Genomic DNA, 19599 nt, shown 5'->3' on the forward strand with positions numbered 1-19599 from the left:
AATAAAAGTAAATAAGTTTAAACCTTTTTTTTTAAATTGTAATCAAGGACAAGACACTGAATAGTGAAGATTTTTTGTATACATTTTTGTCATAATCATGTTCATATTTTGGGCAATGCATCCCTCAGAATATTTATGTTTTGCATGATGCGGACTAATCAATAAAACAAGTTGTGAATACTAAAATTTTCGCACCAAAGCTTTTTTTTATGCTAAGTGCAATATTAGTATGGCACAAGTTTTAGGGCCTATAAAAATATCGTGACTACATTGATTTTATAGCACTAAACCTTTATTTGTTCCTGTTTTCGGCTCCTTTTTTGATATGTAATTTTTTAAATGTAACTTTCTTTACATTTTTTTAATATTTAAATTGTAAAAATTTCTTTAACAGAAATTTTTTTAAAAAAGGCTTTAAGCATACATGTGAGTCCAGAAAGTTTTATATATCTCATAAAATTGGGTGTGAGTTTTTATTCCTCTTTGCATATAAATTTCTTTTATATTTGCGAGTGTAACGATGAGAACTTTGGTAGTTTTTAAATATTTTTGATGTTTCCATTTTTCAAAAGTTAGTTTGGTTTTGATGTCTTGAACAACCGTCCCATGCTTTCAACATAAACTCCCAAGAGCTATAGTAGATGAGAATGTTTTTTTTAGCAACCACTCAAGTTTATTTTATTTACACGGTAAGCTACGTTTTTCCTACGCTTCAAATTAATTTGCACCAAAACTGATTAAAATCATTTGTCTCTCGTCTTCAGATTTTGACTTACTCTCTCTTTTAGATGACTTAACAGACATTTTTAAGTCATATTTTCAACCCGTTTGCGTGTACCCCATGGATTAAAATTAATTGCTGATATAGACGATAATCAAGTATTATCTGATAATTCCAACAGTAACATTAGCATGATGATATCAAGTTAAATGTCAGTGTCTCATTTAAGTGTAATTATTACTAACTTTACTGAGTTATGATGAGTTCATAAACATTGCCATAACTTGATGAATCGATTTCTATTTTACACTTTTGATTTTAAGAAGTTAATCATCGCCAGCCTTATTATGAAAAGCTTAACTTTTTTTTTCAAAAATACGTTTCCAAAAATAAATTTGACAAATGCGTTTTTCAGTTTAAGCTTTTCATATATGATGCAATAAAAAATAGTTTTAAGCTTCTTGTTCAGGTACTGCTCACGACAATGACGTTCGCAAATTGACTAAATCAAGCCAATCAGGCTGGACCAGACAAAAACTAGGCATGACGCTTGTAAACGATAACAGCTGAGAGCAGGAAATGTGGCATTTTTCTTGCACATGGATCAAGTCAAAAATAGCTTTCACGTTGTGATAGTTCACTGTTTTGTTAAAGTGCTACCAATACTTGCCGCCTGACACTTGTCGTTTCTTGGGCTTGAGTAGACATCAACTTGATTGTTTTCAGCACTGGGTTTTGTGGTAGTGTTTTAACATTCATCCACTACAATGTGGTTGGAGCTGACTTTCAGAAATGATCCTCCCTCATTAATCCCCAATTTTAATATTGATGACTCTATTAATTTTCTGTAAGCCAAGAAGACATCACTTATACTGTTTAGGCTTTTATAGTGAACGACATTTCACTTTTGATTGCTCTCTTCCAGAGTGACGAAGTGATGCTGTTTACAGTGAAGTGATTACTAAGTTTTTTACCTGCTTGAGCAAAGTTTTGGTGAAAAAATGGTTCCACCACATTGACTGGACTGATTATTAGAGTTGATCCTATTTTTCTTATACAATTGTTTGAGAGTCCATTATTCTGCTAAAAATGTACCACATTTTCCGTTGCTACTGGTTGCTTAAATAGCTGTTGCGCTAATAAGGGTCCTATTAAAAAAAAATTTATTTAAGTACTTCATCGCTAAAAAATTTGCAGTGTATTATTCTTCTTTATTTAAAAAAAAAAAAAAAAAGATTTAAAATTGAAAATGAAATATAAACTTTCTGTACAAAATTTGCCCTCGTATAAACTTTCTGTATAAAATGTCCAGAACGTTTATATGAGGGCAAATTTTTTGATATTAATCTAGTTTTTTTGATGATAAAATTGTTAAAACAAAAATTTTAACATTTAAAGCTTTTATGCATAATTGGATGCGACGAGGCATGGAATCTATCAATATTATGCAATAATCTTTTGGCAATTCTGCCCAAATATCTAAAAAGTGTTGTTTAAGATTGAAGTTATCTTTCATTTGGCAAGTTTTCCGTCAATCCAGATCCATACATGTTCAATAGGATTTAAATCAAGCGACCGAGCACACCAAGAAATTAGTTTGCAGCCTTTCTCATCGAACCAGTTTTGAATGTGCGGTATGAGGTATGATGCCATCCTGCTAAAATATCAAATTTTTACTTATTCCATAGACAATGTAGCCGACTGTTTTAAAAACTTTCTAGAGTATCTTTGCAGCTAAATTGATTCTTCCGGTATGTATATTGCTTAGTCCCGGACCATTATGAGAAATGAATCTCCATATACCAGCCGAGCTTCCACCTCTTTGTAACCTCGGTATAGCATAGCGAGATGAATACTTCTTATGCTTTTATCTTTTAACATACAGCTTTTCTTTGCAATTTAGTACCTCAAAATTAGCATCGTCATTAAAAGTTTCCCCGAAACCATTCTTCAACAGACTAGTTGATTATTTCTCGGCACCATTTCAATCATTTTAAGCGGTCAGAAGGGGTTTTTAATTGGCAATACATGATCCTATGCCTTTGTTGAGTAACACCTTTTTCACTGTTTATTTGCCAATTGTAACATTCTTTAACGAAGCATTGAACTCCCTGGTTAAATTACAAATGATTATCCTAGGATTTGATCAAACCCTGCAAAAAGTAACAATCTTGTCTCTTTTAGTTAAATTTGAAGGCCTACCAGACCTTGGAGAATCTTTGACAGTCTCAGTTTCTTTAAACTTTTTTAATGTATTTCAAACGCAGCCCTCTGAAACACCAACTAATTTTGCTATGCCAACATTAGATTGGTTTCTTCGTATATTTAAACCATTAATTTGCCAATTAACGCCACAGAGATAATTTTTCTTGCCCATTTGGTAAAAATTTACCAGATCAGATTTGGCATTGACCGGTATAATAAGAAATTTGCCCTCGTATAAACTTTCTGGACACACTGTACCATTGGAAGATGGATCTTTTTATGCCAAAACTGCTATTGCTACTTGTTCTGATCAAAAGGGATCTGCATCAGCCATTCTTCTTAGATTTTCACATCGAGTTCCAGGAGTACAGTAGTGAGGAAGTCCATGGCCAATAGTTGGCAGGCACTTAGTGCAAAGTTTTTCAGTAATTTGTGAGGTTTGCTTCATTTTTACTTCTGAGTTCAAAACTCAGCACCAAAATTTACAGAGTGAATGCTTTCTTTTTCTCTGAGTTTCGAAATTTTACAAATCAAACATTTACAGACAGTAGAAAAACGTGTAAGAGGTTTGATTGCAATTGTTTTAAAGTTCTAAAGTTGAGGCACAACTTTTGTTTTACCATCACAGAACTTTGAAAAATCAAGTTCTTCTTTGAAAATCATGAAAATGTTAACGCTTTTTCCCGAAAAAAAAAATTCTTTATAAATTTTCGATTTTTTTTCCTTGAATATCTCACATCGCGCCAAGAAAACACTGTTTTGAAAAAAATGAATAAAATAATAAATATTTTTTGTTTTACTACAAATCTTATTTTATTGTATTAATTTTGATATTGTGTAGACCAAGTATTGTGCCTTAGTATCGGCAGCAGAGGAAAGGTTTTCATTACTATATTATTACTTTGTATTGAATTGTCATAGGAATCCAAACAGGTTGTAGATATGTCTCATTGAGACACTGAAGCCAGACAAAATTGAGTCAATAATGGTAATGAATACTTTCAATTTGTGGCGCTGTTCAGCCTCAGATTGTGTTTATAAATGTCTGCTAAGAGTGAAATCAAACGAAATGTTCTCATTCTGAGCTACTCATTTCGCTTCCTGTTGAACCCTCGTTTTGATCTCTCTGTTCACGAATAAGTTGAATGTATTTCGTTAGGCAATCAATATTATCTTTAAAAATTAAGAGTAGCATCCCACACATCAATGACAAGATTGGTTTCGTGAATCATTGTAAGAAGTTACGCCTACAAAGTTGACAACAGAACACATTCAAACTTTGATATATACTTTTGAATTGGTTGAAGCAGATTTTGAGCATCTGCCGTGAGATTGAAATATTCAATCTCCTTTAAGGTGTTTTCATTGCATGTAAATGCTCAACAACTGGTTTGACACTGTCAATACGATCAGAGCATCTAGTTTTTGAGATGCTGCACAAAGAAACAGGCAAATGAATATTTAAAATCTCTCACATTCGTAGACTGCTACTGTAGAAATTCTACATTTCCCGGATGGTTTCAAAATAAGTGATTGCCTCTTTGCATAATTCAGCACAATCACAACCCACAAAGGTCAGAGTATGGTTTCCACATGTAGAGAAAAGATAGCTAGAGTTTACTTCCTGTAGTACTGCTATGTCCCCGCCATGCTTGCACCATAATTATAGGACTAACCAATACATTTTTAAAACTTTAAATTCAAAAATTTTAAATTTTTTAAGACACGTTTTGCAAAATACTTGCCACTTTTCTTAATGAAGTTATCAAACAAGAGAAACCTCTCTTCAATAGACATTTTGAATCCATCAACTACGTTTAAATATCGCATAATGAAAGTAGTTTGTTCTTGGTGGAAACCAGGAGTGGCATTAATAATAATTAAAAAGTACTTAGCATTATGAGCTTCATCAATAATTGTTGTTTGAACAAAGGTTGAGACTTATAAATTTATTTTGCATTCGCGTTGAAAGATGATGAACTTGCAAGTGTTTGTGACTTGCGAAATTTTTCCACAAAAGTAAGTCATAATTACTGAGAAACTCAACTATGCCTAAAAATTTTCCATTTTCTGCATCACCTATATGATTACTGGAACCGAAGAATGATAATCCATGCTAAGAAAAAAATAGTACGACATCAAGTATTATCCGTAAATTCTTTATCCAGTATTGTTTTCAGCAGAAAGTACTGCTAATAGAAGGTGATCAACAAACTTTTCAGCTCTTGTTGTTTTAATAGCTGATTTCCATGCTTCATAATTTTCTTTATGTAAAGTTGAATTTTCATGAGACGGTATCTTATCTTTTAATCATCTTCTGACAATATTCTATCTTGATTGAAAGATGACTGATTTGCATTACTTTTATTGGCAATGTTTTCTCTTTACTCAAGCATTACCAGTCTATTGTGAATGCCTCATCATTTGGAAGAGATTTGGTTCACAAGTGCAAAGGTGATGCACTAACCAGTCGGCATATCTAGTATTGTAAATACTCGGAGTATTGATCGTGTATAACATACCGCCGTTGATACCAGAAAAATACGCATTTTGTTTTAAGTTTCGAATTCGTGTTCAATACTACTTATTTATCAAAAATACGTATTATATAATATTTGATCGAAATCGGGTATATATCGATATCGCACCAGATTTTGATCAAATATCAACATATAATGGTTAAACGAAAATCTTTGCTTTAAAGCGCATGCTTAAACTAAAATTGCGAAAGCAAAATTTAAGAGAAAAAGGTTTCTCTTGATAAATTTAGTAAAAAGCTTGTCTTGAACGGAAAGGAATCGTCAGGAATACATGAAAAGTTATATGAAGAGATATCGTACTGCTAAAGCAGTATCACATATCTCCAGTACAGTTTTTACTGATTATCAGTGCAATATTTACTTATTTTTATCAGATATAGATTATATACAGAATTTTTTGTTCTGTTTTAGAAAATTTAGAAAAAGAAATTAAAATTTCGAGCCAACACTGACATTTTATTGTTGCTAAACGTTAAATTTTGTTATAAGGATTGCAGTACTTCTATCTGTTTTTTGTTTTTTATTCGATAAGTATTTGATTTAAATTAAATATGATTATAATTTGATATTTTATTACAAAATACGTCTTTACATATGAATATATAAATGAATCTTTTTAGATTTTTTCATGTTATTATTAAATTTTTTGTTCGCGCAGTTCAAGTTATATATGTTGATAGTTTGCATATATGTTTATATTATGTTCAAAGTTAAAAAGTTTTTGATAAATATATTTATGTGGTAATATGTGTTATATAATTGTTTTATAAATGTGTTTTTAAAATAGTATAAAATGTATCTATTGTGTATATAAATATTATATGAGGTGTTAATATATGTTATGAAAAGTTAAATAAATATATTGTGTTTTATAGTTAGTATATATGTTTATATTATGTTGTTTACATGTTTTCAAAGTGTGTGACTAGGCAAATGTGTTGAGCAAGATTTTGCGTAAAGTTGTTATTTATGTTACTAATGTTGTTACATTTGGCTTACCTTTATGTTGGTGTCTATTGTTAAAAATTATAAGTGGTTTTATTATTGAAACTCACTGCTTTTAATCCTTTACTAAAAGGCACTCAAGAAAAATCATTTTGCCGTATATACATTTTGTTTATATCTCAATTTGAATTTTTAGAACCATGACATACCAACATGAATTGTTTTCTAAAAGCTAATATGAAATAACAATATTTAACAACTGCTACTCTCTTATCATGCATCTTATCTCTATTATATTTGTTGATTTATGATTTATATATGTTTTTCTTTGTATTTACTAATCCACTTATCCATTACATTTTTTCGTTTCAGATTTATCATATGATGGGTTTATACAATATAAAAGAGCGAATATATGTAAATTTATATTAATTCTTTAAAAACATCTGCTAATAATTAGTCAAGTCCACGTTCAAACTTTAATGTTGCATATGGGTCATTCCATATCAAATCACCTAATGGTCCCCAGGGTACCACCTCAAATTTGCTTCAAACTTTGACCACCCACAGCTTTTGTGAAAAAAACACAACCCTGAAAATTTCAGCTTGATTCACCAAATCGTTCAAAAGTTATAATTGAATCAATATAGACCGAAATCGGCAAAATTTGAGTATCTGGAGCTTACCGTAGATTTTTTTGATTTTTGACAGATTATAACTTTTTAAATAAAATAGATGATCACCTGAAATTTTCTATGGTAATAGTTTATCACCCAAATTATCTATTTTTGAAGGTGTTTTGGACTGGTTTTAAACAATTTTTGAGTTCTTGTACCTCAAATTTGCTAATTAACTCAATATTAGACAAAGTTTTGGAAACTTTAATGCGCTACAGTTCAATACCAACAGACCAGCTGTGCCAATTTTTTGTTACTTTTGTGTACTTAGAGTAACCACTTGCAGAAAAGTTAAATTATGTGTTGAAATTTGTTTTAGCACTTGCAGCAGCCTGTTAAAATATTACTTTTTTCAAAAAATACGATAAATTACATTCACTTCGTAGGCATAGAAAGTAGCGTAGACAGTTAAAATAAATTATGAAACTTTTTTACTGGCAAGGTTTCATATATAGACAATCACCAAAAAAAGTTTAAAGACCTATACTCTATCTTATGACATGATTGTAGCCCTATGACTTAGGTGTATAATTTTGATTTTTCCCTGAATAAATATAATCAGTTTTTCGTAAAATAACATTATCAGTGTCTTAAATTATTTGATATGATTTTTTAATGTATATTTGTTTAATTTTATACATGTAATATAATTATAATGATATAATTGACTTCAAGAGTTTGTAGTAAAATCTAAATCTGCACAGTATTTTTTGGATTTTATTATTTTAGTTTTAAATACTAGAACCAAGAACTAAAAAGTTTTGTGTATGCAGAAATAGTTATATGTATAGTTTATTGGTTGCATTTTAGACAGTTTTAATCACATTTGTACTTGAGAGTTCATTTTTACTGATTTTATTACTGGAAAAATATAGCAAAGTTATAATTAACCCTCAACTTTAATATTTTTAGATTAGTTAAAAATGTCAGAGAAATGTTGTGTGGGAAGAGTTTTAAATGAAGATTGTGATAAAATGTCATATTGTAGAATAGTAGGAAGAATAAGACAAAAAGATACTGATATAGAAGTTTTAATTCAAAGGATAGGATACACTTTTGAACCAAATGAGGAGATATGTTTTCATCATGAAAAAGCCTATATTTCTAGATATGAAGCACTTCAAAAATACTGTTGTGATCCATTTAAAGTTCACAAGAAAAAAATCTGATCAATGGGAAATCAGATTAGGATCAAACCTGGTCAAAAAGTTTGTACTAACTGTTTGAATGACTTCAAACTTGAAAAAATTACAGAAGTTAGTCAAGATGAAGCTGCTGAAGAAGATTTTAGTTGTTCAGACCTTGATAAGGCAGTTCTTAATAAGAGTGTGTCTTTATTGGAAATATCTCCACTCAAAAATGTAAGTAGGCGCGACAAATTAGGATATGGAAGACAAAAGGTTAAAAAAATTGCAACAAGCATGACAAACCTAGTAGCGTCAGCATTGGATATAGACCCAAAAGATATAGAATCGGAAAAAGAGCTAAAATGTAATGATTTAGACAAACTGTTAGATGCAATAAAAAACAAAATGAAAAAAATTTTGAAGGAAGAAAAAGTTCAACTACTAACACTAACTCCTTACAGTAGGTCAATTGAAAAAACTTGCAAAACATTTTCAGTTTCAGAACATCTTGCTAAGAAAGCTCGAAAGTTGAAAAATGAAAAATGAATACTTGCTAAACCTGAGGCTAAAATAGGACAGCCATTGGAAGATATTGTCAAACAAAAAGTTATTGAAATTTATGAATCTGAAGAGTTTACAAGACAATGTCCAGGAAAAAAAGACTTTCTTTCAGTGCGTATAAATAATGCAAAAGTTCATAAACAAAAACGCTTAATATTAGTTCGATTAAAAGAACTTTATCTTGAGTTTAAAAAACTATACCCTACACACAAAGTTGGATTCAGCAAGTTCTGCGAACTAAGGCCAAAGTGGTGCATCACAGTTGACAGTAGAGGAAGTCACTCTGTTTGCGTATGTTCTTATCATCAAAATGTTAAGTTGATGTGCACTGCTTTACCTAAGGGCCATTTAATATATTACAAAGATTTGATGAAAGTATGTGTTTGTAATATAGATAGTCGAAGCTGCATGTTTCATCTATGTTCTAACTGCCCTGGTAAAGTAAATTTAGGGAGTTACTTGGAAAATGTGTTTGAAAATAATGATTTTGATTTTGACGATCAGATCACATACAAACAATGGGTGTCAACTGATTGAACTGCACTTGTCACAGTCCAAACAAGCATTATTGAGTTTATTGAAACTCTAAGTGAAACTTTGTATGACATTTGTCATCGCCACTTTATCAAAGAAGCACAATCCTCCTACTTATCAGAGGCAAAAAAAAACATTAGATCAACACACTTGTCTTATTCTTATGGATTTTGCAGAAAACAATAGTTTTCTTGTGCAGGATGCTGTACAAGGGTTTTACTGGAAAGATGATCAAGCTACCTTACATCCATTTGCTGTTTATCAAAAAGATGAAAAAAATCAAATCAAATGTGAATGCTATTGCACAATATCTGACCATCTTCGCCATGACTAAACAACAGTTCATTGTTTTCTCACAAAGTTACTACCAATGATCAAAATCAAACTACCCACAATCAATAAAGTAAAATACTTCAGTGATGGTGCTGTATCACAGTACAAAAGTTACAAATGCCTGTTAAACTTAATGCACCATCTTGAAGATCACAATATAAATGCTGAGCATCACTTCTTTGCTACATCCCATGGCAAAAGTCCATGTGATGGAATAGGAGGAACTATAAAAAGAGAAGCAGCAAAAGCAAGTCTAGGAGCAGCAAATGCAAACCAGATTCTAACACCAAATGAACTGTTTATATGGGCTGAAAAATATATTAAAGGTGTTAACATATTTTACATTTCAAGTGATGATATTAATAACCATGAAACTTATTTTAACCTAAAGAAACGATATGAAAAGATGAGCACAATCCCAGGCACAAGAAGCTATCACAGTTTTGTACTAGGTGGAGACAAGTTATTTTTACAGAGAATCTCTAGCGACACTGTCTTTGATTCCCATTTGCTGAATGATATTACTTGGCAAAAAAAAATCCTTCAAACTTTTTTAACCTGGTAAATACATTGCATGTTTTTACGATGATGAGTGGTACATAGGGCTTGTGCTTGAGATTTGTAATGAAAACCAAGATGTTAATGTAAAATTTATGCATAGAAACAAATTAAATTTAAGATGGACTAATGATGCATGATCAAGTCAGTGTTGGGTTCCATTTGGTACATAGGGCTGGTGCATAGGGCTTGAGTGGTACATAGGTGCAGAGTGGCACATAGGTGCATAGTGCCAGAGTGGTACACAGGGCTTGTGCTTGAGATTTGTAATGAAGACCAAGATGTTAATGTAAAATTTATGCATAGAAACAAATTAAATTTAAGATGGACTAATGATGCATGATCAAGTCAGTGTTGGGTTCCATTTGGCAAAGTAATATGTCAAATAAATGCTCCAGCCATTAAGGGTAGAAGTGCTCGTAACTACAAACTTGCTAATAATGATTATGACAGTATCATGATTATTGTAAATCAGAGATAAAGAAATTAGTGTACTTGTGTTTCATGTGTATATATACTTCTACTTTCAGCATTTTTGATTTTGATTTTTTTTTTTTGAAATGTAATATAACTTGTGCTATTAGGTATCCTTTTAAACTAAAAAAGCATTGCACTCAAAATGCTAAAATTATGTTATAAGATAGAGTATAGGTCTTTAAACTTTTTTTTGGTGATTGTCTATATATGAAACCTTGCCAGTAAAAAAGTTTCATAATTTATTTTAACTGTCTACGCTACTTTCTATGCCTACGAAGTGAATGTAATTTATCGTATTTTTTGAAAAAAGTAATATTTTAACAGGCTGCTGCAAGTGCTAAAACAAATTTCAACACATAATTTAACTTTTCTGCAAGTGGTTACTCTAAGTACACAAAAGTAACAAAAAATTGGCACAGCTGGTCTGTTGGTATTGAACTGTAGCGCATTAAAGTTTCCAAAACTTTGTCTAATATTGAGTTAATTAGCAAATTTGAGGTACAAGAACTCAAAAATTGTTTAAAACCAGTCCAAAACACCTTCAAAAATAGATAATTTGGGTGATAAACTATTACCATAGAAAATTTCAGGTGATCATCTATTTTATTTAAAAAGTTATAATCTGTCAAAAATCAAAAAAATCTACGGTAAGCTCCAGATACTCAAATTTTGCCGATTTCGGTCTATATTGATTCAATTATAACTTTTGAACGATTTGGTGAATCAAGCTGAAATTTTCAGGGTTGTGTTTTTTTCACAAAAGCTGTGGGTGGTCAAAGTTTGAAGCAAATTTGAGGTGGTACCCTGGGGACCATTAGGTGATTTGATATGGAATGACCCATATGCAACATTAAAGTTTGAACGTGGACTTGACTAATTATTAGCAGATGTTTTTAAAGAATTAATATAAATTTACATATATTCGCTCTTTTATATTGTATAAACCCATCATATGATAAATCTGAAACGAAAAAATGTAATGGATAAGTGGATTAGTAAATACAAAGAAAAACATATATAAATCATAAATCAACAAATATAATAGAGATAAGATGCATGATAAGAGAGTAGCAGTTGTTAAATATTGTTATTTCATATTAGCTTTTAGAAAACAATTCATGTTGGTATGTCATGGTTCTAAAAATTCAAATTGAGATATAAACAAAATGTATATACGGCAAAATGATTTTTCTTGAGTGCCTTTTAGTAAAGGATTAAAAGCAGTGAGTTTCAATAATAAAACCACTTATAATTTTTAACAATAGACACCAACATAAAGGTAAGCCAAATGTAACAACATTAGTAACATAAATAACAACTTTACGCAAAATCTTGCTCAACACATTTGCCTAGTCACACACTTTGAAAACATGTAAACAACATAATATAAACATATATACTAACTATAAAACACAATATATTTATTTAACTTTTCATAACATATATTAACACCTCATATAATATTTATATACACAATAGATACATTTTATACTATTTTAAAAACACATTTATAAAACAATTATATAACACATATTACCACATAAATATATTTATCAAAAACTTTTTAACTTTGAACATAATATAAACATATATGCAAACTATCAACATATATAACTTGAACTGCGCGAACAAAAAATTTAATAATAACATGAAAAAATCTAAAAAGATTCATTTATATATTCATATGTAAAGACGTATTTTGTAATAAAATATCAAATTATAATCATATTTAATTTAAATCAAATACTTATCGAATAAAAAACAAAAAACAGATAGAAGTACTGCAATCCTTATAACAAAATTTAACGTTTAGCAACAATAAAATGTCAGTGTTGGCTCGAAATTTTAATTTCTTTTTCTAAATTTTCTAAAACAGAACAAAAAATTCTGTATATAATCTATATCTGATAAAAATAAGTAAATATTGCACTGATAATCAGTAAAAACTGTACTGGAGATATGTGATACTGCTTTAGCAGTACGATATCTCTTCATATAACTTTTCATGTATTCCTGACGATTCCTTTCCGTTCAAGACAAGCTTTTTACTAAATTTATCAAGAGAAACCTTTTTCTCTTAAATTTTGCTTTCGCAATTTTAGTTTAAGCATGCGCTTTAAAGCAAAGATTTTCGTTTAACCATTATATGTTGATATTTGATCAAAATCTGGTGCGATATCGATATATACCCGATTTCGATCAAATATTATATAATACGTATTTTTGATAAATAAGTAGTATTGAACACGAATTCGAAACTTAAAACAAAATGCGTATTTTTCTGGTATCAACGGCGGTATGTTACACGTGATCAATACTCCGAGTATTTACAATACCAGATATGCCAGCTGGGTGATTATCAACGTATAAAAACCACGGAACCGGTAGTTCTGGAAAAAAATCCGGATAAAGATCAAGGAGCCGAATTAACTGTTGGGATGGACTCTTTCTGGGAGACGAACAAAATTGAGTTCTGGTATTGAGAAAAGATTCTTATTGAAAACTGGTCGTGATGAGTTCAAGCAAATGTGCAGTTTAGAAGTATTTGGATTATCAGACACAAACAGTGAGTCAATGTTCCACCAAGACTTCAGCGAAAAACTGTATCAAACCGACGAAGGTTACTATGAAACCAGAATGCCTTGGAAAAAGGGTGTTGTTCAACTGCCAAACAACAGAAATCTGGCTCTTAAAAGATTGGGAAGTGTAACAACTCGATTGAAAAAACTTAAAAAAACTAGATCAGTATAATGATGGAACAGATCAATGAGGGAATATTGGAAATGGCAGCAGAAAAACCTACGGGAGAAATTATCCACTACGTTCCTCATCAAGCGTAATCAAAGAAAATGCTGAGTCAACGAAAATGAGAATTGTTTATGATTGTTCAGCTAGAAAAGACGCTCAATCACCTTCATTAAATGACTGTTTAGAAGTGGGACCATCGCTGCAACCGTTAATATTTGACATACTCATACGAAATCGGATAAATAAACTCTGCATTTTAGCTGATGTAAAGAAGACGTTTCTACAAATTAGAATACACGAAATGGATAGAGACGCACAAGGCTTAATTTGGTATAAGGGCTTAAAGAAAATGGAATTAACGGAGGTACGATTTATAAGGGATCTTAGTATTTCTAGATTGGAGCTGATAGCGGCGCACACCTTGAGCAAGTGAATGAATCATGTTAGGAAGACGTTAAACAAGTATAATGTTATTGAAGTATTATAATTAAATTAAGTATTAAATATATATATATTGGGTTGACAGTACTGCGGTACTTTACTGGTTAAAAGAAAGAGGCAGTTGGTCACAGATACTATTGAATGGAGAAGTAAAATGGCTTTATGTCCCAACAAAAGAAAACCCAAGTGATCTTGGAACAAGAGGAGTGAGTCCTGATAAATTATCAAACTTTGGCTCAATGGACCTATATGGTTGAAACACAAAGAAAATTGGCCAATCCAACCAGAAATAATAGAAGCGCCGTACGCATCATGTGAAAATATTGGTGTGAAAGAGAACGTCAGTATGGCAACAGCAGAAATAAAGGGACATCATATATTTAAAGAAATGTTGAGTAAACATTGGAAGATCATAAGAATATTATCTTTCATAAAAAGGTTTATTAGACAAATTACTACGCGCTCATTTACGACAAAAACAACAACTACAGGAAAAGAATGAAGGAGCTCCAAATTGATAAATAAAGTTGTAAAATATTTTAATAACATTTTTTATTTGTAATAAAAGCTCCAGTTCCAAAAACTGTTCTTTTCTGATGACTTTTTCTAGATGTAGACTTTACTGTAGAGTGTGCCATGCTATTGCTATAAATAAAAATTTTAATATTAAACTTTTGATTTTTGCATTTAAAAAAAAATATAAACACGCACTCTAACAGTAGCACAGTTAATTGGATAATTTGCATTTCTGCATCTGCAATTCTTTCACTGCTTGCTGCTGAAAGTGTCAATTAACAGTTTAGTTTACTGAAATTTAAACAAAACTAAATTCTGAAATTTAATGAAAGCTGAAATTCAATTAAACAGGAAATGCTAACTGCAAAATTAACGCACCACTTATAAATTCCGACTTATTTTGAAAAATATTATGTATTCCCCGGATTCATCAGTTAAAAAGATAATGTTTGTTGTTACGCCTTTTGTAGGTTTCAATCCGTTTCCCTTATTTAATTTCTAAATTATAGCAGCTTTTCATAAGTAGCATGTTTTGCTGTAATTAAATCTCACTGCTAAAAGAAAAGTATGCATTGCTTTTAAATTGTTTTAAAAGATAACTGTCATTTGAGCAACACATCTGTTCGCAATGCAGCGTTCTAGACGAAATTTAAGTCTTGATTAATGTGTTGTAGTTGTTACTTTGTTCAATGAAGGATTAACAAATTGCCAACTTGGTAGAAGCTTTGTAATACAACAGTTGGTAGGGTTCTACAAAGGTTTGTTGAAACAAATAATCACGCTAGACGAGTTGGCCAAGGCAGACCACAAGCTACCAATGCTGTCGAGGACCAATTTCAAACACTGAGAGAACGGTTCACTACTGCACGACATCTCCAAATACAACTTGCTGAGGTTCATGGAACTGGTGTCAGTCAAGATACCATAAGAAAAAGACTTTGTGCTTTAAATTTGCCATCTCGGGCAGCAGCTACTGTTCCCAGATTGTCTGTAGACCACCGAAGAAACAGACTGGCTTTTGCAAGGAGGCATATGAATTGGGAAATACATGATTGGGGACAAGTCTTATTAACAGATGAGTCAAGGTTTTGCCTTGTAAGTTCTGATCGCTGCCCAAGAGTGTACAGAAGACCAAATGGAAAATGTTTCGCTTGTAGCATTCGAGAAACCACTTTACATGAAGGCGGCTCATTGATGGTATGAGGTGGAATATCTTTAGCAGCTTGCAGCTTTTTATTTTTGATGGTGTACGTCTGACTTCTCAACGATACATAGCAGACATTTTAAAATGGTCAGCTTGCAGTCCAGATATGAACCCAATAGATCATCTTTGAGACATAATGGGACGCCGTGTTAGAAGCTAACATCCACCACCTAACAGCCTAGAAGAGCTACAACAAAGTCTTATCCGCGTATGGGAAGATATCCCTCAAGAAACGATTAGATCTCTAATTGAAAGTATGCCACGGCACTGTCAGACTGTATTAACATCAAGAGCTAGTACACACTAAAAAAAAAAGGTAGAATTTTCTACCCGTAGAGGTACTTCGTATATCCGACCCTATGGGTAGAAAAATATACCATAACTTTTCGGGTTTTAAAATCTACCCTTAACAAGGGTATAATAATCCACCCAAGATTTAAAATCTACCCTAGATTTAGGGTAGAATTTTCTACCCGTAGAGGTACTTCGTATATCCGAACCTATGGGTAGAAAAATATACCTTAACTTTTCGGGTGTTAAAATATACCCTTAACAAGGGTATAATAATCCACCCAAGATTTAAAAATCTACCCAATTAGGGCAGAAATATAAATATTTATCACGCGAATTTACATTGCAGCTTTAGTTTAATTGTGGAACCGGTCAAAGTATGTCTAGTTTAAAGTATTATATGGAAATTGTAATTAATTCACTCGTGTTTATTGAGATACAAATATTTTTTTTTAAGTTATATTTTTATAGAAATTATCTATTATTACAAAAGTTTGTTCAAAATTCTTTGACTAAATGGTGTTGTAATGTAGCTAGAAACGCCACAAACACGGCTTGCAACAAAATCTAATGTTTTTTTAAGTTTTGCGTCAAATGCAATTTCGTACACCCAGTAGGCTGCAACTAAACTTGTAAGCGCACTTAATACTGTCTTGGATTTTGCTATTACTATGCCGTCGAGCATTACGTTTATTTCGGCATCATCAACGTTAAAAACATTTGCTTCGCCTGCACATCTGATGGTTATTGATGGAGTGGAAACTTGTGGATTCTGTAATTACAAAAATGTATAAATTATTAAAGTATTAATTTCATTAATAATTATTCATAATAAAATCGTTAGTAATAAAGACTACAAACTTGATATACAACCTTATTTAAAGAAAAGAAGCGATCGATGTCTTCACCAAATACAACTGGTAAAAGAAGCAAAGAAGCCGATATTCTCTGACCTGATATTATATATGTATACGATAACATGTGCAAAAAAATAGTCTATACTACAAAGAATATATTTATTATATACCTTCAATATCAACATTTGATGATGCACCAATACCATTTAATAAAATATTGACGGTTTGCAAAAACAATGTTTTTTTTATTGAAGGCAACTTTGATTTGCAAATGTCCAAAATTTTGTCTGAACGATTTTGAAAAAACTTCATTATCTTAATTTTCAAATCTAAACCAGTGATTCGTTTTGCTTCTTCGAACAACTAAAATGAGCATTAATACCATTTTAGTATTTCTAGTAAAAATATTTGTGTATATATATATATATATATATATATATATATATATATATATATATATATATATATATATATATATATATATATATATATATATATATATATATATATATAATGATAATAACATTAATTGCAATAATTATAATAATTAGGAATTATGCAAAAGGAATGTCAAAAATGAAAAAGTAAACAATAAATGTTTATAGTTTGTTTATTGAAAAACACAAAAATAACCTCAATTTCCATTGTTAAACAAGGAAACCTTTGCAATATGACTTGTGTAGTATTGGTTTTGATAAAAATTCTTCTTGATACATAGGTACGGCTCATTCTATCAGATATGATAGTCGTGTCAGGATAATGTTTACTGTGCTCCTTTAACATTAGTATTACATGTTGCTCTACACTTGAAGAATCTTCTAAAGAGTCATTTGAAACCTGCAACATAAATCCGAATATGAAAATTTTTACAAAAAAATAATTACAAATTTTATCAAAGTAGTACTTGGATATTACCTTCCATTAAAAATTAGCTATTAAAGTTATTTATTGCAATAAATAAAGATATATAAAATAAAGTCAGTCAAATTTGAGTTGGCACAATGCTGGTTTAAAATTAAATAAATTGCAGTACCTCTACTCTAGTTATCTTTACAGGTTGATTATCATTAATCAGCTGGCTGTGTATCCTTTTGGATGCAAACTTTTTATGAGCTATAACAGACTCATCATTAGAATATTTTGCATGTTCCGATTTAAATTTAGTTCTTAGACTATCCAACCATGTTACCTAAAATAGAGAATTTATATACATATAAATCCTTATATGTATATAAATTTATGAATTTATATTCATATAAATCATAAAGTTTGCATAGAAAGTAAATATTATACAGTTTTACACCATACATATATGTAAACATTCTTAGAGATAACCTAACAAGATTTAGATTTTATAAGAATTTATTTAAATACTCACATATAACTTCGATGATTTGCCTTTCATAACTATGACACTGTCACATAGATTTGGATATGTTCGTACAATAGCAGAACATACACTATTGTACATCACAGATGATGGGTAGCTAAATAATAAATATATTATTTATTGGTAATTTAATCCCTTCAAAACTTTGTATTTTAAATATATAATTAAATCTCTAATTTTATGCCTCAGTAACTATAAATAAATTGAATATATGTGTTAACAGTTTCAAAACAGTTCAATTCATTCATTCTGTACAGAAGGAATTTAGTTCTGTTAACACAATTACACACTATTCTGTGAGATGCGTTCTTGAAACAACTAACGCCTGTAAAAGTTCTACCTGGGCCAACAACAAACAATGATGTTAAAATAATGACAATAATGATGATGATTTAACTATATAATAAAAGAAAATTTAAAAACTTACAGATCATATTGTATAAGATCTTCAAATAATATTCTCACAAGAGAATTCTCTGGAAATGGCTTTAATGAAGCCTTGTCCTTTGCTTTTGTAGGGCTACAGAAATATGTTAAGAAGAACGGGCATGCTATACACAAAAGGAAACACACGCAATGTTTTCTCGTTCGTTGTTGATTTAATATCAAGCAATGGCGTTAAACTGTTATCAGACATAACTGCACAAGGTTGGGGCGCAAATTCAGAATTAGTAAAAAAATCTAAAACAATTTACTAAATATAATATGCTTAATTTAAAAAAAGTAATAATTACCAACTATAATGAAGAAATGACTAAATAACTTAGAACATAGGTATACAATGAAATGTTTAAAATTCATAGCAAGTTCATAAAATTATTAACCTATTGAATTTGAACTCCCTTGTTGCTCAGACCTTGAAGTGACAGGTATTTCATGAGTCCAAAGTTGTTCAGCCCCTAGAACAATTAAAATTTCATTTACACAATGCAATAGCACCTCATCGTCGTCTATTTCTGTGCCATCAGAATTCAAAACTATCACAAGAGGGTTGATCAAGTTGAACTTTCTTTGTGCTGTAAAGAAAAAACAATATTTATATTACTACATAAATCAATAAAATTGCATAATCTTTATTAAATATAACGGTATTGTAAATATAAAAACAACCTTTTGTCTTTAAACTCAACAAATTATCAGCAACAAAAATTTTTTTCTGAACTCTGTCGCTTGTCCAAACTTTGAAGTTATACATTTTTAAGAAATAACTAAACTAAATAAAAAGTAAATAACTTTAATCTAAATTATTAACATGTATGATTTAAAGACTGATGAAATTAATACTCTCCGTATAACAACAACATCAACAACAGATACTCATTTTCATTTACAATCATTACATTAAATAAGATATTTAAAATATATATAAGATATTTTTGCAAATGTTAAAAAAACATAAACACCCAAACAAAAATTAACATATTAATAGTCTAGGGAGTTAGTGGGGTAGGTTGGGAATGAATATTAAATTAAA

General features: G+C 30.5%; 2 protein-coding genes across 4 annotated transcripts; one reads left to right on the forward strand and one right to left on the reverse strand.

Annotated features, from left to right (window-relative positions):
- The first annotated feature begins 8260 nt into the window (after nt 1-8260).
- On the forward strand, nt 8261-10731 carry LOC149890907 (uncharacterized). Its single transcript, XM_090082902.1, has one exon. It carries the CDS (start codon nt 8261-8263, stop codon nt 8759-8761), a length of 501 nt encoding a protein of 166 aa, XP_089939028.1. The 3' UTR covers nt 8762-10731.
- Nucleotides 10732-16295: 5564 nt separating this feature from the next.
- LOC149890908 (sterile alpha motif domain-containing protein 3-like) lies at nt 16296-19534 on the reverse strand. Of its 3 annotated transcripts, none has more exons than XM_090082907.1 (9): nt 19236-19534; nt 18950-19141; nt 18553-18676; nt 18114-18222; nt 17769-17924; nt 17369-17572; nt 16906-17098; nt 16752-16831; nt 16296-16650 (listed from the first exon to the last, which is right to left on the reverse strand). In XM_090082907.1, exons 1-9 carry the CDS (start codon nt 19318-19320, stop codon nt 16363-16365), a joined length of 1431 nt encoding a protein of 476 aa, XP_089939033.1. In that variant the 5' UTR covers nt 19321-19534; the 3' UTR covers nt 16296-16362. The 3 variants fall into 3 exon arrangements, with proteins under 3 accessions (XP_089939033.1, XP_089939035.1, XP_089939034.1); XM_090082909.1 differs by having other exon boundaries at nt 18553-18806; XM_090082908.1 differs by lacking the exon at nt 16752-16831 and having other exon boundaries at nt 16438-16650.
- Nucleotides 19535-19599: the final 65 nt, after the last annotated feature.

This window comes from Hydra viridissima, unplaced genomic scaffold, assembly GCF_058129835.1.
Source record: "Hydra viridissima isolate aposymbiotic clone 2 unplaced genomic scaffold, HvirCarnegie_v1 scaffold_3, whole genome shotgun sequence".
Lineage (NCBI taxonomy): Eukaryota > Metazoa > Cnidaria > Hydrozoa > Anthoathecata > Hydridae > Hydra > Hydra viridissima.

Coding starts and splice junctions, on each gene's coding strand:
- LOC149890908 (XM_090082907.1), bottom strand. CDS start 19,320: ATGTATAACTTCAAAGTTTGGACAAGCGACAGAGTTCAGAAAAAAATT. Junction 18,677..18,949: donor AGGGAGTTCAAATTCAATAG/GTTAATAATTTT, acceptor TTTTGTGTATAG/CATGCCCGTTCTTCTTAACA. Junction 17,099..17,368: donor GTTTAACAATGGAAATTGAG/GTTATTTTTGTG, acceptor TGCTCATTTTAG/TTGTTCGAAGAAGCAAAACG.
- LOC149890907 (XM_090082902.1), top strand. CDS start 8,261: ATGGGAAATCAGATTAGGATCAAACCTGGTCAAAAAGTTTGTACTAAC.